General features: G+C 30.6%; 2 protein-coding genes across 2 annotated transcripts; both read right to left on the reverse strand.

Annotated features, from left to right (window-relative positions):
• Nucleotides 1-4,211: 4,211 nt before the first annotated feature.
• On the reverse strand, nucleotides 4,212-9,507 carry LOC103493988 (inactive glucose-6-phosphate 1-dehydrogenase 4, chloroplastic). The gene is made up of 12 exons (XM_008454981.3): nucleotides 9,245-9,507; nucleotides 8,563-8,806; nucleotides 8,232-8,488; nucleotides 7,701-7,795; nucleotides 7,133-7,247; nucleotides 6,807-7,012; nucleotides 6,543-6,651; nucleotides 6,429-6,466; nucleotides 6,218-6,338; nucleotides 5,940-6,142; nucleotides 4,997-5,197; nucleotides 4,212-4,877 (listed from the first exon to the last, which is right to left on the reverse strand). The coding sequence occupies exons 1-12, from the start codon at nucleotides 9,332-9,334 to the stop codon at nucleotides 4,640-4,642; spliced, it is 1,917 nt and encodes a 638-aa protein (XP_008453203.1). The 5' UTR covers nucleotides 9,335-9,507; the 3' UTR covers nucleotides 4,212-4,639.
• Nucleotides 9,508-14,339: 4,832 nt separating this feature from the next.
• Nucleotides 14,340-17,622, reverse strand: LOC103493998 (GDSL esterase/lipase At1g09390). The gene is made up of 5 exons (XM_008454992.3): nucleotides 17,274-17,622; nucleotides 15,441-15,635; nucleotides 15,159-15,319; nucleotides 14,763-15,027; nucleotides 14,340-14,690 (listed from the first exon to the last, which is right to left on the reverse strand). Exons 1-5 carry the CDS (start codon nucleotides 17,506-17,508, stop codon nucleotides 14,458-14,460), a joined length of 1,089 nt encoding a protein of 362 aa, XP_008453214.1. The 5' UTR covers nucleotides 17,509-17,622; the 3' UTR covers nucleotides 14,340-14,457.
• Nucleotides 17,623-21,001: the final 3,379 nt, after the last annotated feature.

The following is a 21,001-nucleotide window of genomic DNA, read 5'->3' on the forward strand; positions in this document are numbered from 1 at the left end:
GTTTAAAATGTTGAACTTTTATGAATATTTGAAAATTTGAATTTATAGATATTTGAAACTTTGAATTTATAGATGTTTGAGACTTTGAATATGAGTGTTTATCAACGTTGTATAACAATTTTAAATCGTACAAACATCAAGAACGAAAAAATAATAATACAACCCAACAACCCAACCCATATTTTAAGGTAAGGGTTGGGTTGGGTTAGGAATATAATATGGGTTATTCAGGTTGTCAACCCAACCAACTCGAAAATATGGGTTGGGTTGAAAATGTGTCTCTCAACCCAACCCAACCCAACCCGTTTACACCTCTAGATGGAGAAATGGAGAGGCAAAGGGAGATGAAAAATGGTGGGAATGAATGTACCCGGAGTCGAGTTTGGTAGAATTTTATTTATTTATTTATTTTCATAATTCTTTTTCTTTTATTCCCCACCCCCACATGCTTTTAGACTAAAAATCTATAGAAGGTTGATTTTGTTGGTAAAATTTTAATAACAAATGGATTTAAATTATATAAAATTTAGAATAATAAATATCTAACCTAAACATTACCAATAATAATAAAAGTTAATTGCTACTCAAATTATTTTACCTAAATCTCAAAAAATTTATTTATTGACATAAACGAAATGAGAGAATTTTATGTTAATGTTTAAAAAAATTATGAATAAAAAGAGACAAGTACTAATCATTCATCCTAATTAATAAAAAAAAATAATTAAATTCTAATTCTAATAAATAAAAGAAACTAATCCTATTCTTTTAGCTGCTTCTTTCTTTCTCCATTATATTAATCAAATTCAACTTCTTTCTTCTTTTTCTGTTTAAACCCTAAACCCTATTTAACTCATATTTAGAGCATGATTAGGATGGACTGGTTTTTCATGAATGGACACTTTGCACTGGGTAAGTTCTTCCCTTCTACACTAGTACAAAAAAAATTTGAATTTTTTCTTTTGGAGTTTCTCATGAGTGTTAAAGACTTCTATAGGCGAGCGACCATAAGAAGAATTTCACCTTTTTCGGTATTTTAGTCTTCCATATATGACGAATTGTGGAGGTGATCTCTTGGTTAAATTGAGAAAAGTAGACGTGTCGTAGTAAAACTGCCATTAGCGTTAGGAGTTCATTTAAGACTATAAACCACCATTTAGGGGGCCCAAGAATGAAAATTTTCCAAAATTGAGGCCACGTTGTCAAGCTCGTTATTGAGCACATTTCTTTTAAGGTCTAAGTTCTACGAATGAGTAACAATACACCAACAATCACCCACAAATTCCAACACACAATGCTCAGCCTCTTGATGTACTGCCTTTGTTTCAAAGAAGAGGAGACTCCGGAACACTTATTTTTACATTGTCTCTTTATTAGGAAAGCTTGGAACACTTTTAAAACTTTTGATTTGGAGCTTTTTCTTACTAGTAAGGTTGATAGTTGGTTGATTGAAGGGCTCAACATTAAAGGTTATAGTCCGAAAGGAAACATCTTACGGAGATGTGCTACCCGATCCATTTTTGCTCCAATGGTGAGATATGATTAGAGAGAGAATTACAGGACAGAGATGTGATATTTGAAGAGATGATCAAAAGTGATTGATTTCTTGTTTATTTATTATTTATGAAGAGTTTCATCATGGTATGCTATTTAATTTGGATAATTATGTGAAGAAAAGATAAGAGAGCAATTTTGTTTGTTTGCACACTTTATTTTGGTATGCCATGCTTTTATTTTACTTGCAGAGATGATAATGTCCCATATAAGTTCTTATAAGATTTACCAAAATGATATATCATCAACTACGAAATTAGAAGATCCGACTTTGAAATTATAGATTCGATCTTGTTGAAAAAAACTTTAGATTTAAACCGTATAAGGTAAAATTTAGTCTTTGAATTTCTAACTTATTGATTTTCTAAAAGATCAAACTTTTAAAAATGTCATTAAAATTTTAATTGTTGATTGCTAATAGATCTAGAGTCCACAACTTCTAAAATTAGTATATATAGTAGATATAAATTTGCTTTTTTTTTTAATTAGGATAATATATTTTCAATTTTGTGTTTAATATCATGAATTTAGAAAACTATAAATTAACTCTTAAAAATTTAAGGATTTACCTATTGAACCCAAAATTAGATATTCAAAGGACTAATTATTAGTAGGGAACCATATTAGAAATTAACCACCAAGACTTTGAGAGCTAAACTCATAATTTAAGCTTATTAATAATATAATATGGAAAAAGATAACCATTCCATTGACTAATCGATTCTATTTTATCACTTTTACACTAAACTTGATAAGTTTAGTATAACAAAATATCACAATCTCTTCGTAATGTGATAGACTATAATAGATCGAGATATATTACCACTATTTGTATTCATCATGATACGTATATACACAAATATATAAGAGTCTATCACGATCTAACATAGATAAGATTATGATATTTTGTTATATTTTGTAAATATTTTAGGTTTCACACGCTTTGCTATAAATTTTAACTTATTAATTAATTTTAATTAAATGATTCCATGAATTTCCTTTCACTATTAAAATTAATCTTAAAAAGTCATACTCCACATTATTTTGAATCAACTCATTTAAAGTGCGATTTAAAAGGAGAGTGTATTCCATGGGAAATGTACAAAAATCTTGAAGTTGAAAGACCGTATATGAAAACCAAAGTTTATATGTTATTGTATAAGAAACAAGATCATGTAGGTATGAATAAATAGTGGTTAAGTTATAAATTTGATCCCCACCATTAGGAAAATGTTAAAATTTAATCATTAGAATTAAACTTTATATAAATCAACGATAAGGTACAATTTCATACTCTTTTTTATTTACACAAATATATATTTTTTAAATAACAACTACCATATTTTTCATTGCACATAAAGTGTAGATTGAGTCCAATAGTAATTGAAAAGATGTTATAAACGAGAATGAATTCTCATTTTTTAAATTTTTAAGAGACTGAATTTGTAGTTTAACCAAAAACTAAACTCTTTGATTTTAACTTTCTTAAGATTACTTGGTGTGGTGTGGAACCAACAAATAATTTATATCTTCTCTTCTTGATAATAATGGTATTTTTATGCTTAGAAATTGATGGCTCAAGTGGGGTTCAATTTCAACCCTACTATCAAGTATCATCTTCAACTAATCCATAAAATTTTGACTTCTTTTCTCTATATAATTAAAGGAGAATGATTACTCTAGGTTACACGTATCTATATACAACTCTTATTTATAAACGGTAGAATAATAAAAAAAAATATCAACTAGGTTAACACATTCAATAGTAGTCTCGTGGTATCCCATAGCTAATTTCAATGAATCAAAAGAAAGCACAAAGAGCAAAGAGTTTATAGAATGATCGAGAGATGAGGTTGAAATGCAAAATTGATATTAACGAAAAAAACAAGCTTTTTCATAATCTAGAGTAATTAAGGAAAAAGTTGGACATATTAATGATATCCTTCTAAAGGTGTCATTCAAAACAAATTCTATTGTTTCGATCCAACCAAATGTACGTTACGATCAACAAAGATAAGTATACTCGAGTAATTCCATGAAAATTAAAAAGAATGAAAAAAGAGAAGTTGATGTTAGTCCAAGATGAACAATGACTAATGTCTGAATCGTGGCCATTTCTTTTGCCCTTAATTTCCACAAATTTCATGGCGGCCTGTCTTTGATTAGTTGACCAAAAATATCTTCAAGTCTTTGTGGATCCTACACTCTCTCAGTGCCTCTTGCTAATCAAACATAAATAATTAAAAAAGGATTGGATTAAAACAAATGAATATCAATTTATATCTCTAGTATTAAAACTATGACATAATAATTGTAACACCTACCTTTGTATATCAATTTACATCTTCTTTTCGATCTTGATTGTCCAACTTCATGAAGAACTTATAAATTTTTGTAGTACAATCAACTTTGACCTATCATTACAATTATTTTTTTTAAATCATCCATACATTAATTCTTACATGTGTAAATACATAAACAATTTTCAAAGAAATTTTTGTCTAAATTGATTTATTTATGAAAGTTTATGAGTTTAATAGATACAATCGTAAGTTTTACCCAAAAATTTTTAGATATAATGTATGTATGGATGGTGTAAATTGATACGTTTACAGAAGAGTTTAAAATGATAAAGTTATTATTTTAAGATTTAAATCGGTACAAAAGGACTATAAATTGATATTTTTTTTCAAAAGAATAAAATCTTGTACAATGAAACCTTGGTCCATAGTACGCTGTGCATTCAAAACTAAAAAAATATACAAAGGGATACAGTTTCTTTCCTTTCGGAATAATTTTTGTGCAATGATTCTGTTGCATATGGTCTGATCCACTACAATCCTCATATTCTTCCAATGAACATCACAAGGAACTAAGTTGAGAATCAAAACCAGCAGTTGCATCATATCATCATGTGGTTTTAATTCTACTAGGTAGGTTCATATTTTATGTCCAAGACTTGCTAATTCCTTCAATTGATTGAACGAGTTGCATGATGAATGTAATGAGTTCAACCATTTGGCAAATCTTGTGTTGCATGTTTCTTGTGAGAGAGCTTACAACATAATGAAATGTGTCCTGTTGTTTATTCCTCGACCCATCGAACTCCATGTTTTGCCCAAAGATAATAAGCTCCGATAGGACCTCTGCCGCCGAACTCGTAAAGTTCTGGCTTTATGTTATTCTTCTTAATTTCATTCAGGATCGGAGTTAGGATGTTCCACGCGATTGCAAGTTCATCACTTCTCATGAACAAATGGCTGTCCCCATCAATGACATCAAGGAGAAGATGCTCATATGAATCAGGCACGTCAACGTTGTACCTACAAAGAAAGAGAAACAAAAAGCCAGGTAAGAGAATAAAACAATATCTACATTAAAAACCAAGCTGGTAAATAGCAATCACAAAGGACAATATTTCAAATTCAAAGCAAGGTCGCACTTGTCTTTGTAAAGCAAATTGAGTTCTGGAGAGTCCAATCGCAATCCCAATCCAGGAATCTTGTTATTAACGCGGACAAGAATGGCCTCTTCAGGTACATCGCGCAAAATAATCTCATTAGTTGCGGATTCATTATTATACCCAAAGTGCTCACGGTAAATGTTCCCCGGAACCTGGCGAAATTGTATGCGGATCTCTACACTGCATTTTAGAGCAATTCACCATCAAAGTTTATAGATATTCCAAAGTTGGTGGTGGTGGACCAAGTCTAATAGTTGACTTGTAAGAATAAACAGATCTTAAATCAGAATACATGTTAAAAAGAGAATATGAAGAATAATTAAAATTATGACCATAACAAAGATTTTAACTCAGTGTCAGGAACCAGCTTGAGTAAAAATATGATTCGTATAATGGTATGTTTTAGGTACAGCTATGATATGCCCTTGGTATTTGATATTGAGGTTGATATTTCAAGTTTTTCTTTTGGTATCTGTGAGGGTACAAATCAGCATTTGCACACCTCAATTGATCTCACGAAACAACCCACCTTGACCTATAACATTTAGGTATCAAGGAAACTTATAAGATATTAAATCCTAGGTAAGTGGTCACCATAAATTCAACCCATGACCTCTTAGCCTTTTATCAAGGTCATGCCCCCTATTTACTACTAAGCCAACCTATGATGGTTTCGCCTATCAAGTTCTCCTTCCTTTCAACTTTTGATTCTTAATTTCTCTTGTAAATGGTCCTCTCTTTCTTCTATTTTTTGTTCCTCTCTTATCAATAGGTTCCAATGGATGCATGTGCAATAACAATAAAGGAAACAAACAAAAAGTCATCCATTACACATATAATCTCAGGATGACAGCGAAGTCTGCCCCAGATTCCCAGTCCTACACTTTCTGACATGCAATAGCCTTACCAATGAAATATTTACCAGTGTTTGATTAGTCCCAAGCCACTTTTAATCAAAAAAGGGACGCCATCCCAACGTGCATTGTCGATATACAAGGCACCCGCAAAATATGTTGGGGTCAGATTGTCAAGAGAAAGGTCAACTTTGTCATCAGTACTAGATTTGTACTGTCCAAGAACAACATCACTGGGTTCCAGTGGGCGAATGGATCTCAGCAACTTAACCTGTAAAGAATCTATTCATTTACGTTACGGTCATTATACCATGCAATAGAACTTTCATGAAAAGTCTATTTTTACCTTCTCATTTCGAATGGCTTCACCATCAAGACTAATGGGGGGTTCCATGGCAAGTAATGCAATTGTTTGTAGTATATGGCTGTGCACTATGTCTCCAATAATTCCACCACCGTCCAAAAATCTGCATGGAAGGAACTGAATACTTGTAGATGTTCCTGTAACAAGAAATCAAGACGAAGGTAAAAGAAAAACCAGTGAACTGTCAGGTAACCTTTTTGTTTGAACTCCAAGTTCTTCTGACAAAATGACCTGTAATATTTTTTAATTTGAGTTTAGTGAGTATTGAGTGTGAAAGGATTAGAATTTACTTTATACAAATGTGTACCTGTACACTGTTTATGAATGTACGACTCCACAGTGGTTGAAAAACTAAATTAGCAAACCTTAAAACTGTAAGGTTTTCAATAAGGTTCTTCCCAAGAAGATGATCGATTCTGAAATATGACAGTTCAAAGTTAATTTATATGCAGAAATCTAAAATAATGTAAAGAAAATGCACAAAAAGGGTTAGCTTTGCACTCAGCTTGTGGAAGTTTTGGGTATTAAGTGCAGTGTTAGTGATATGGAAGAACAAATAATGAAAAGACACCTGTAAATTTGCTTTTCCTCGAATTGAGAAAGAAGAGATTTTGTCAAAAGATGAGACGACATCATATCAAAGCCAAAAGGTTTCTCAATGATAACACGATTCCAACCCTTTTTCGTTTGAGCTTTACTGGAGAGAGAGCATGCAACATCTAGAAGAGCGTCTTGTGGCACGGAAAGGTAAAATATCCTATTAGCTTTGGAATGCCTCTGCAGTACGTCAAATATTTTAGAATCATTAATCAAAGATCTCTGACTGCATATTGAAAATTTGAAATGCAATGAAAGAAAAAACTTCTTCTCAATTAGCCAGTGCTTCTATATAACCACCTCTATCTGCTCCATCAGTAAATTAAGCTTTGACATGCCCTTATTGTTGTCATAACCTCCATTTACATGGAACGTTCTACTCAGAAAAGCATCCATTTTATCACTGCAATTTTGTCTACAGAGAAACAAAATACATTTCACCAAAATTTGGTTACTTATTGCAAAACACAATGCATTTGACGTTGCAGAAATACTTGATGAAATTCACTACAATTGGCATCAGTAATTGTCAGCTCCAAAAAAATCCAGTTTATACAGTTGGTGATCACCTGAACAAATATTGAGTTTTGAGGTATAAAAATATACTTTACTGTAGAAATCAAGCCTTAATAAGCCTCCACAGCAGGCTTCGTCTTCATTTTTACATGGTATAGTTTCAAGTTGAGCATGCACTTAGATTATACCACTCCATTACATTTTTTACATGACAATCATACATATAAGATTGGGTTTTGAAATCCAATTTCCTAAACAATGACTTATGGCATCATAGAGCTAGATTTTTTACATATTTAATACATGGCAATCTAAACTATAAAGAGATTATCTAGGAGATATAGAGACATACTGATGATCAATACGGCAAGTTAAAGTGGCAGATATAATAGACCGCAGTTCTTCATCTGTTATATTCTTTCTTGAATAACCAAAAATCCCAACATTCTGCAACCATGGAATATCAAAACAGCTGTAAGTCAACCGTGTTCACATAGATATCAAACTAGGAGATGCAATCTCCATTCATATAATATATTTTGCATAAGAATCTCCAATCAATTCTTTGGGGTAGATCTCTTCAATAACCTGGAATATTTTAATGTGCAGTAAAACTAATCAAGACGCATACCATTCTCAACAATACTAAAATGTGAGTATGTGAAGTTTCTTTAGCACAAGTAAGGAGCCCCGTAAATAAAAATGAGTATGCAGAGCAACACAAAATTGAAGGAATGCCAAATGTGTGTGCGGAATATACATTTTAAACCGAACATTTCAAAACAAATAAAGTATATTTAGGAAACAACATACAGTACAGTGCACAAAACATAAGAAACAAGGATATTCTGTATTTATGTCATAGATGTGAATATCACCATACCTCAGGAAGAAAGCCACTATAATACAGAGCAAACAGTGCTGGGAAAATTTTTCTAGTTGCTAGCTCACCAGTAGCTCCAATGACAGCAATACAAAGGGATGGGACTTGATCACCCTGAACGATGTAGTTCAACATAGTGGATTGTTGCAAGGATCCGGAAGACCAAGAGGAATTTTCAACATCCACTGAAGTATCAGATTGCAGACTCTCGGATCCTTTAGAATGTGTAGCTGCTTTAGTTGTTTCTGAATTGGAATCTGATGAATCAAAATGCTTAGTTTCCTCAAAAATTAAGTGGATGAAAAAATGGAAGCCAACTACATTGACTAACCACTGGAAATTTTGGATTCTAAGACGGATTCAGGAACTTGCCGAGCATGTGATGAAGTTTCCTCAAAAGGTTTTTTTTCAAACTCATCTTCTTTATGATTTTTTATAGTCTTCAACTTCTGTGATGATCCAAATGTCCCATTATGCTGCAGAACACTTAGGCTCTCACTTATCCAGAGCTTCAAGCCATGAAATATTTGGCAAAAATTGGAAGCTCTTGTTGATCTTAAGCTATTTGCCATAATCTACATCAACCCATAAACAAAAAGACACCCATTGCTAAGTTTAGTAAAAAGAAGTTTGTTTAAGAGAATGATATTTATATAGACAAATAAAGAAAGGGAAATCCCCAATTTTTTTAATGAGTCTTCCTGCCCCCACTCTACTTCTTCAGTTATAGTATTTACAAATCTAAAATCTCACTAAGAATTTATAGACAAAGCTTTCCTCTTATGATCACCACTTCTTTCGCAACTTGAATTAACATATTGTGGAGAAGATCTTTCAATTCTTTCAACTAATCGTCATTTTTCTTTTTCAGTCCCAGAACATAGTTAGGAATTCTAACACACTAGACTCTTTCATAAAGATCAAACAACTAGGAAGTAAAATTGGAAAGTGAGAGACAGAGCATGAATCGAAGATGTAATAGTGAGAGTTAAGGATATATCAGAAACACTCACATGGGAACTCCGGTTGGGGATTCTACGGCCATGGGAGCACAGAGGAAGAGTCCCTGTAGGAGGCGAGAAAGTTGAAACTGAAAATGACATTGAAGCTTGTGTTGTTCTGTGAAGATGGTTTGATATCGGAAAATTCTCTCGTCCTACTGAGTTTAGCCGGCCATGGTAGGCAACTCGAAGACGAGTGCATTTCTCGAACTGTGTTGCAGGGTGTAGGAGATTGTAGCCTAATCTCTTTGGGCGGCCCAATTCAACTTTTGAGAAGGGATAGTCGTAAATGTAGCGATTATATTAAGTAAATAGCAATATTTTAAAAAAATTACAATTATAGCAAAAACTGTCAAAATCTATCGATGATAGGAGTCTATCACCGATAGAACATGTAACAAATATTGGTCTATCACTGATAAACCATAAGAGTCTATCAACGATAGAAGCCTATCACCGATAGATTTTGCTATATTTGTAAAATTTTTAAAATATTGCTACATACTTAATAATTATTCTAAAAAGTGTTATCCATTATAATTACCTTTTTGAAAATGAGTTTTTTATGACATATTTTCGAATTTACATCATCACGACCTCACGACTGTTAGTCGGATATTGAGACTATTGTTATTAGATCAAACTAGGATGGTCTGATTGTGATTATTATTATTTTTATTATTTGAGATTAATAACATATATGTTGAGGAAGAATATATGTTTGACTTTTTAACTAATTAATATATGGCTTAATCTGTTTAATTATACGTAGGTCGATAATAACATGAACCAATTTTGAGTAAAATAACAAATGTTTAATGTCATATATGATAACTTTGATTATAGGTCAATCATGATATATTTAGATAGACATTCTAATGTTCCATAACAAGCGTCTATTTGAGTGTATAATCATAACTTAGGTATAAAATGACAAGTAACAATAATTGATTGAAAATATTTGAGAACAAATATATATATGACTCAAATTGACATGAAGTAATTGAATGGACTAAATACGAAAGTAACGATTTAAAAAACAAAAGAAAATAAAGAGGACCAAAAACAACACAATAACAATTAAAGTAAAGAATGTCTTGTAACTTATGATTCATTTTATTTTTTTTTATCCAAATGGTTTGCTAACTATAGAAGATTTTATCTTCACAAATAGTTCTTTTAGAAAATATCATCATGTCACATATTATTCAACTTTTTTTTTTTATTAAATATTCAACTTTTTGTTTTTCTTTTCCTTTATGATTAAAGGGTATTGTTTGTTTTATTATATTATCCATCACGAAAGTGATTTTTTTTTTCTCAATTTTACGATGCTTTTGGAACATTTTTAGTGTTTAATTTTAAAAAAAAAGTTTATCTAGAAAAGAAAAATGAAATGTTAAACAACCAACTTAAAATAGTGGGTAAGATAAAGCTTTTTTTTTTTTTAAAGATCATTGAAAATTTATAACTATCTAAGTAAAAATGAATGTATAAAATAGATAGACTTACGTTGAAATTCATCAAAGAAAACATGTATGATCCCACGTACTTAAACATAAAATACGTGATCTCACATTTTAGCATGTTTGAACATAAGAAAATAAGGTTTTTGTTTAGATTTTACGGACTCTAATTTTATAATAGATAACACGTATTTTATTTCAAAACTAATTGATCATTACTAATAAAATGAGTAGTCACCTTATGTATCTAACAAATATTTTTAGGTTGATGAAGAAGGAATAAGATGTCAAAGTCTTCCGACCACCAAATAAATCTATAAACTCTAAATACATTTAAGAGTCACAGATATTCTGAGCTCATATCCTAAAATACAAGTCCTCAAAACATAATACAAATAGTTTCTTCTTCAACCTAAGTAGAAGAGCACTTATCGTAACCACTAAACATCAAGATCACATTCTTCATAACTAAGATGAGTCTCCCCAACATGAAAATAAGGCTAAAATGGTTTGGGATATAGGAAATTTAAGAAAAAAGTTGAAGCTTGATCTTGTGTCTTAACCTAAAGAAACACTTTCACTTTCATTGATTTGTCACAACATCTTGACGTTAGGTCAAAATCTGTTGCACAAATTCTTTCCATATCGACAATGTCGTGACATTTGACCTTTTTAGGCTACTATCTTCAGTATCAAGCCTAACATTGTCATGCTAGGCCTCTCTAAGCGGCAATTCTTCTAACTTTGACACCACTTTGACCTGGACATTTCGTTTGACCTATAGTTTGATCTTGATTTTCATCCTAATGCTCAAATCTACAAAACCATCCATTAACACATAACCACATAACAAACTTGAATTAAGTCCGGTGAGATACCACCTTTCCCTTGCAATCAAATGTCCATTGATTTTTCTCTGATGTGGGGTCCTCAACAGCCAAATCCAAAACTATAACTAGGAAAAATTTTCTTTACTTCTTACGTCTTACGTTTAATTTTTCAAATATGCAACAGGAATATCACTAGAAAATTGTTCTAATTCAGTTGATGTAAAATATTCTACCAGTAACAGCCAAACATAGAAATGATTTTTTTTTACTACCACGATACATATATTTTTCATTCAGCAATTTACTCGTTGGTAGGTAATATATATTATTTTATTTAATAAATCTCAAATCATTGTTAAAGTGTTTTCCCATCACTAAAAGAAGAAAGAGGAATAAAAGTGGTGGAGAAGTTCTATAGAACGTAGGATCCACAAAGACTTGAGATATTGAAGTCAATTGATCAAAATTCAAAAACAAGCCGCCAAGACATTGGTGAAAAATTAAGGCAAAAGAATGCCTCATGATTTCATTTTTGGGTCAAACCACTATGCCTCTTCATACTAAAATCTCAACCAATCAAATTAAACAATGACATAGTAAAATGCCACCAAAAATAAATGTCCATCCAAATATAATTTTAAAAAAATGATAAAATAAATTAAAATATTTACGAATTATAACAAAATTTAGATTTTATCAACGATGGATATTGATAGATTTTTATCACTATCTACCAATGACATTGATAGAAGCATATTAAGATTTATCAATATTTAATATTTATAAAATCTAAAATTTTGTTATAACTAATAAATATTTTGTCAAATTTGTTGTTTTTATCATTTTTCTTAAAAAAAAAATCACATAATTAGATTTTATTGTTTTTTCTTTTTAATTTTCTAAGCTTTGGTAACAATATAATTAGAAATTTTGACTCATTTATTTCTTAATTATCTAAAGGTAGATTCACTATTGACATCAAAATCAAACAAATAAAAATGTGAGACATCTCAAAAGGAAAGTTTTAATTGCATAAATTGAAATAACAAAATTGTTTTTTCGTCACCTTCTCCATTATTCAAATATGGATTGGCGAAGGAAAATTGAATATTATGAGTAAGAGGTAACAAAATTGCACTTTTTCTCTCTACTTTGTTCATTATCCAAATTTGTAGTATACCCCAAGATGATGAGGCTATACAAATACATAAAATAACATACAGAAACCCAATTACTTTTTAATTCTTTCAGTAAAACTTTCCACATGTCTCTGCCAAAACCTGTCTTCAACAGTTCTATGTGAATCATCTCTCTCTCTCTCCCTCTCTCTCTCGCTAATCCATTTCCACCGGCTATGGAAGGAGAAAGAAAAAGAAGAAAATTACAGAATAATGAGAAAGAAGAAGAGGAAGAAAATGAAGAAGAAGAAGAAGAAGAAGAGAAAAAGATAGAATTGTTCTATGCTTTGATTCAAAACACAAAGGCCATGAGAGACAGAACGAAATATTCAAAAGAATTAACAGAAGAAGAGAAATTAAAAGGGGTTTGGAATCCGAAGTTTCAACCAGAAGATTTCATTGAAGAAGATGGTTATTACAATAGTAAATCCAACGTAACTCCTCTTCAACTATCAGCCGCTTCATCTTCAACAACAAAACAGAGCAATGAACAGAAACAACAACAAGAACAAGGTGAAGATGAAGATAAGGTAGGAAAAGGGAAAAATGGGCTTGACCTTAATCTCTCTCTTTGATTTTTTGTTTTTGTTTTTGTTTTTGTTTTTGTGTTTTTTTTTTTTTTTTTTTTTTTTTTGCTTTTCTGTGTGTTATGAACACTGTTTTATAATGGGTTGTTCCTGGTTTTCCTTTATCCAAATTTGGTCGTTATCATCTTAGCATTTTTGTTTATATGCTTTTGAGCTTGCTCTGTTACTTGTGTTCTGTTTCCATTGAGCATTTGAAGAACCTTTTTTTGGTATTCTAAGTGGCAAATTTTAATGTAACTTTCCATTGAAGACAAAGGTGATTGTGAGAATGAAGCAATGCTTTTAAAGGACCGAGAGTGAGGTTAATAAATATGAAGTTAATATGGTCGAGTTAGTATGCTTGTATTTAAGTATAGAGGTCTAAGACTGACTCGTTAGAATCGAAAGAAGTAGATTAAGAAAGTAAGATTTAACTACAAGTTTATTAGTGTTTAATATTGAAACTGAGTCATTTACGCCAACGCTCTAAGTGAAATCTCGATTTTAATCCAATCTCATCTTTCTTTGTTATCACATTTTCTTGCATGTCACATTGAGGACTGATCTCGATTTTAATCCAATCTCATCTTTCTTTGTTATCACATTTTCTTGCATCTCACATTGAGAATCAATAGTCCATTTGTTGATCTATGTGCTATTTTGAGCTATGCAGAGCTAATTAAAAAAATTGGGTTGATTTCAATCTGTTTTTTTTTTTTTTTTTAAAGCTAAATAACCATATCAGGTGAAAACTATGGTAAAGAAATTGGGTTAAGAAATAAAAAAGTAAAACAAAATTCTTATGGAACCTGAAAACTGATATAAACATTTGTTTCTTTAAGCATTAACTTAAGCTTAGTGCTAAAATTTATTTGTAAGAAACAAAACTCATAATCTAAAATAAAATTGGTTAGAAAATGGCATGATGTTCACACATAAGATAGTGATAGCACTTTACTCATCTATGTAGTTATTGTTCCCAATCATTTGCTTTCTTTATCCAAAATTAGGCATTGAAATTCAGTTGTTATTTAGAAGAAGAAAAGAGTCCACATCATTTTTGAGAAATTGTGCAAAGAATATATAATTGGGCTCCAAAATTGTTTCAAGTGAAGCAGCGACACATACATGAACTCAACCGATAAAAACGAAAAACAAGTTGTTTCTTAATGATATGAAATGAAATCAATTGTGGCAAAAGAAATCAAAAGGCAAAGGTGGAGTTGAATAAGCTGTTGAAAGTACTTTTGAAGCCACAATCTTGTTTGCTGCTTCACTATAATGAATGCCATCCCAACTTATGAACTTTGAATCTTCATTACAAACTTCATATCCTGGCTGACCACATGTCACTCTAATGTTGTAATTGTATGGAGGTCCCCCGGCGCCACAACACGCCATTAGAGGATTGGGAAAACCTGTAAAGACGATCGTTTGTGTGAGTTGTAATGTTTAGTAAACTTATGACGAGTGCGTGTTAATGAACTTACCGTATAATGAAGAGTTTGCAATGAGATTATATTTGATAGTGTAGATATCAACATAGACAATATTTGCATCTTTTAATTCATTTCTCATGTTCTGACATAAACTTTTTAACGCTGTGTTGAACAATGTCGCTGCGGCATTGAAGCTGGAAATGCATCCGTGTCGATCGAGATCTTTCGTGGGAAACAATGAGAGTTTCTGAGGTAAACAACCTAATGGTCCTGTGTTGTGTATCCAAAATTTCCTTCCTCCTTGATCATACAATGCCTAGAAAAAACATTGGTTTTTTCATTAGAAGATGACTTGATTAAGAAAAAAAAAAAAAACAAACAGAACCGAACATAACTCAATTGGTATACAAGTGTGTTAGTATTAGTAACCACAAGGTCCACTCTCACCTTCATAGCATTCTTGATTTCAGAAATGAATGATGGAATTAGATTAATCACTTGGGAATACGAGAGGTTTTTGGCAAAAGAGTCAGCTATGTCATTTTGGCCGATGTCGATCATGTACAACGCGTTCCTAAAACCGCTATCGTCAATCAAATTACCATGACCTAAAACGAGACAAGAAATCTCAATGGACGTCGACTTTGCTCTTTACCTATAGAAATGGGGCAAAAAAAAATAACGATGACACACAACACATCTCTATCGATATAAAATTCAAAAGAATACCGAGATTGCCGTTAAGAAGTTCGAGCATTCGGGATCTAAAGTGAAGGAATTGCATGACTTGAATGTTGAGAGAAAAAGGAACATATTTGGGGAGAGTGGAGGATCCAACAATTGCAAAGTTTGCTCCATTTTTGAAATTTGATCCTGCTAATGAATCCATGTAAGGGTTTAACAAGTTCGTGTTCAAGCTTTCACCTGCAAAAACTCAAACGAAACAAAATTCCATTATCACCTTGTAGTATCCATTCGATAACAATTTCGTTTTTTTTACTCTTTTTACATTAGATGTTCGAATAATCATAGCCAAACATCAAGAATAAAAGGGAGGTTACTTTTACAATTTAATTTTTTTTCTTTAATCAAAATCATTATAAATGAGGCTTTAGAGTTAGGTGTAACTTATAAGTTACAACTATTGATCCTTTCAAAATATCTATATTCCATTTTAAGATTGATTGAAGTGATGATTTCTTTTGCTTTTGGGTTTGTTCCCAATTAGAGTTATTCAATTTACAACCTTTGCTAATTTAATTATTCTTCTTTTCTTTTCTTTTTTTTTTTTCTTTCTAATGATTTGACAATAAGCAAAGGAAAATCCTCTTTTTTATTCTATGGGGCAATCACATAATGACAAATTATCCATTAACTCTAGAGAATTACTAAAATTTAACTTCAACTTGTTAAAGTATTTTTCTAAGAATAAATTTGTTAAGAAAAGAAAAGTTGATGCAAACTTGATTGTGTTATTTTATTATTGTATTAGAACTTAAATTGCATAAATACTATGGATATGAATATATAAATAGTATTTCAAATGTTGGGATTACAAATTTTGGCCCTTCATATAGTTTTAAAACTTAGACTAAAACAATAGAATTTAAAATCTTAAATTTTGTCACTTCGAGTTAGTATTTATCCAAATGGATCAAATAAGAATAGTAATTTTCCAAAAAGAAATCTAATATATGAATATGATTTCACATTTTAGTGTAAAAGTGTTAATAGATGAAAGAAAAAAAAACAGTGTTTAAAAGAACCAAAATAAATTAGTTTTTGAGACTAACTACGAGCAACCAAAATTAAATTATTAAAATTGTATCATCTATAAATTTTAATATTTTACAACATTTACAATAATTTCTCTTAATTTAATTTATTTTTATAGGTAAAAGAGAAAAATAAATATTAAACATATTCAACTATTTTTAAATATAGCAAATAAAAAAAATATAAAATATAGAAAAATACCACATTTTATTTGATTTTGGTATGTCACCAAATTTTATCATTTAAAATTTAAAATATATTAAAAAAGATTAAATACATTCATAAAATAGGAGAATTTTTATGAATAAAAAAAATTAAAATTTTTTATAAAGTATAGCAACAAAGACTCGAATGTGTTAAAGAAAAATTCAATAGCTATAGTTTCTATTTTTTTTTTTTTTTTTTTTTTTTTTCCTTTTCTATATTTGGAAACGAAATTCAAAAGTGAAATTAGGAAAGAATATATGTAATAAGAGAGGATAGGTAGGACCCACTTATGACGGAGAAGGTGCCACGTAGATTAGAGAACACGAAATCTATACTATTATTAACCGCACAAGATTGGGACCCCGGACAACTGTCAAGTCGTAAACATAATGGGTCCCACACAGATTTCAAATTTTAATAACAATCGTCCCCAAAACTCTCATAAATTACAACAATACCACAAAAGACTTCAGATCTCAAAGCCCATTTCATCAAACACAATAAACCCTCAGATCCAACGCCACGTAATAATTAATAAACTTTCTTCTAAAAAGTTTGTAAAGAGAGGGGCCCACTTACAGAGAAAGTCGATGAGAAGACGTCCGTCGGAGAGGCGGCCGGTGGATCGGCGGAAGAAGGATCGTCCATTGGGGAGAAGAACTGGAAACCCAAGTCCGGCGACAAGGCCGCCGGTGTCGGAGTTGGAATCCCCGAAATTAAAGATCACTGGCGGCCGGGCAATGCAGTGAGAACAAACGAGAGTAAAAAGAAGATGGAGAAGAAGAAGAGTGAAGAGACCGACAATGGCGGCCATTGTTGCGGAGTCGAAAGAACTCTGGAAGCTTTTTTAATTTGTTGGATCTTTTAAAGTATGGGTATTAGATGCCGTGCTTTTATTTCTTTTTTTTTTTTTGTTATTTGAGTTTGGAATTTGGTTTTGTCCTTTTGGAGAAAGTGGAGACATGGAGTGTCGGTGGGTAGCATTTTCTTGGAGGGTTTTGTTTTTTAACTTCATGGGTTTGGAATTTTATTAGTTATTGCCCAAAAAATCATAAAAAGTTTGTACTTTGTAGAGTTAAAGGAAACATTTTAGAAATAAATTTTTTTGAATTATTAGCAATGAGAATGATGATAATTTAGAAGGGAATTTGGTATGTACTATGAACGAAATCCTAATAATGCTATGGAGAATCCATGGAGGACCTTTACATCTTTGTGCTAGGGAAGGGAGGTACGGTAGTGGTCTAAATTCTTAGGAACAATTCATGAGGGGTTGATGAAAAGTTGAGCGAGTAAGACATTAGTTGTCGCTTTCGGCAATGGTGTTGTGACTATCCAAAAAAGGATTCTTCATCAATTTCATGACTTGATCAAGAGAATTCAGTTATGATTCTAAGCAGCAGCAGTTATATCATATTAACTCACATCAATTCTTGGTTAATTTATTTGATTATAGAACAAAGCTCCAGATTATTTACGTTTTAGAAAGTAACTATTGTTTTTCATAAATCACATATTTACTCCTCGTTGGTTTTGAACTTGTATTGAATTCTCATTCATCTTTTTTATATTACTATTTCTCATTTTTTATATTTTCACTTTTTCTTGTCTGTGATTTCTTCATCTTCTTTTCCATTATTTTTTTTCTTGTTCATCAACTTTCATCTTCTTTTTTTTCCTAAATTATTTTTTCACTAGGTTGTGTACCAAAACTTAAACAATAGTTTTTTAGGGTTTTTTTTTTCTTTTTTTAACGATTAGAGATAGATAAATGGTCGATCACTATCACTATCTATCCCGGATAGATAAAGAATAAATCTAAATGATCGTTTACTAAGATTGTTTAGATTTAGTACACGATCATGTTACTATAACCAAGTGTACCAATATCTAAACGATCAGTTGTCTATCTCAGATAAGCAGAGATAGATCAATATCATTGTCTATTTCAGATAGATAAGTGGGTTATACTATATTATACGATCGTTTAAATTATAAGTTTTTTCGCGAGCGTGTGTGACCGATTAATCACGATATACTTTTTGTTATTTCACGTCATGGGATTGTGTATGAATTTTTTCCTTTTCAAAATTGTTCTATACGATATAGATATCTTTTTGTTTTGTTTATTTTTTTTTAAAAAAAAAACCCCTCTAAATTATATTAAAGTCGTTGTTAGAAGGTATGTTAAAGATTTTCCATATTATGTACGGGCAATTTACTCAGAAACTCGAGGCTGAGTTAAGTATTTGGGTGTGCAATGTGGAGGGCAAACTATCATGATTCTCTTTTCCTTGTATTTGTAGGCCATTGAGCTATTTTGTTTCTTAATGATAATTTACAATCCATCAAATTTTCAATTATTTAAAAGTTTCATTTCTATACTTCATAAAATAGACTTTAATTTAGCTAACATCATTAGCGTGATTGATAATGTAATCACTTTTATAGAATGAGAATTATGGATCTATCGGTATTGTTAACATTATCTTTAATGTTAAAGTCCAACGATAAAAGTAACAACAAGTGATATGAAAATGATTCATAATCGTAAATAAATATGATTAAAAACAATATTTAGTTACGTCTATAACTAAGACCCATAATATAATGAATCCATCAATAGAATTTCATTAGGATTACAACAATTTTTATTAACAAATTATAAAACATAGCCTAAAATAATGAATCAAACACTTAAAAGTGAAAGAATTAAAATAGAATATATATATATATATATAAACCATACAAGAATAAATTACCAAAATAAAGGTCTTGCCCTTCTCAAATAAACCAAAATTTAGAAAGAAGAATCAATCTTATACATCTAGATTTATCTATAATTAACATGAACTTCAAGTTAGAATTTAATTTTATTCGTACTAAACAAAGATTTGTTTATTGAATGCAAGCACAAAAAATTATTAAACTCTAAAAAAAAATCCATATTTTCTCCAATCAAAGGAAAAATTTCTCACCTATCATAATCTTTGCCAACCTCCCCCATTATTCATAAGTTGTTATTACATTGCCATAAATGGTTGCATTTTTGTGGGACTTATCCTCTTCCCTAAACATTATATTATATTTCCAATGCAGCATGAAAACTTTATATTATAGCTACAAATGGATCATTTTCCCACATTAATGAATTCCTCTCTATATCCAAACAAATTGCGCCACCTTTCACTAATCCCAAGCTTCGGCCATGCAAAACCCCAAATGAGCTGTATGCAACCCAACAAGAACAAAAGTTTGGCAAATGAAAAATCCCAACAGGATTATTCTCATTGTAATATTATGGAAATAATTTCTTTTCTTTTTGGTTCAAGTTCTAATTTTATCTTTTTCTCCAAATGTGCCCATAAGAACCAACTTTGTAGCCTAGTGGCAACTTTCTGTTCCATGCAAATGCTTAAATTGTGCCAACAATGTTGACCTATGTGTCTTTCTTTTCTTCCATTGTATTCTTTCCAAAAAAATAAATAATAAATAATAAAAAAAACCTCCCTTCCAATTATATCTTGAAAGATTATTCATTAACAATGTATGATAGTTTTGATTGACAGCATAAATTTCTAGCTTTCTTACTAAATTATTTGATGTATACAGCATTACAATTTACGTATACATTTGTTCATCTCTCTGCATCGTTTATGATTAGATATATCTTTCCTCTATCGTTTCTTTAATCATACCATTTTTAAAATATTATTCAAAACTATTACCACACGATAATACATAACATATTCTCAGATTTGATACCTTACAAGTTAAAATATAATTTTGATTCTTATATTTTTAGTTCCATTCTTTTTTTAATTACATATTATCTTTCGTTTAGTGTTAAAGTTTATTCAAATAAAATTTAGTCTATGTTAATCTTATCTCTAAAAATGTTTTATTTGAAAACATATGGCCAATATGGTTTTTTTCCATAAAGTTGTTATTATTATTTAACCCTTGCCGATACAAATTAGCCTCCAAATAACTGATTATTCTAAACTTTAAAACTAAGTTTAAACACCCGAAAGCACAAAAGCATAAAATAAAATAAAATTTGGAGTACAAATGAATCGAAATAGTATTTTAGTTTTTTTTTTTTTTTTTTGAAGTTTAACAATATATAAAGAAAAAAATTCAAATCTCAATGTCATTTAGTCATCCAATCCACAAGTACAAATATAATCAATCCAAAGTACATCTAAAGAAAAATAACCATTATATAGTGCAGAAAAAGATGGCCAAAAAAAAATTGAATTAGAGTTAACAACATAAACTACTAAATTAAGATTCTTTCAAATTAA

The sequence above is a fragment of the Cucumis melo genome, chromosome 5 (assembly GCF_025177605.1).
Source record: "Cucumis melo cultivar AY chromosome 5, USDA_Cmelo_AY_1.0, whole genome shotgun sequence".
NCBI lineage: Eukaryota > Viridiplantae > Streptophyta > Magnoliopsida > Cucurbitales > Cucurbitaceae > Cucumis > Cucumis melo.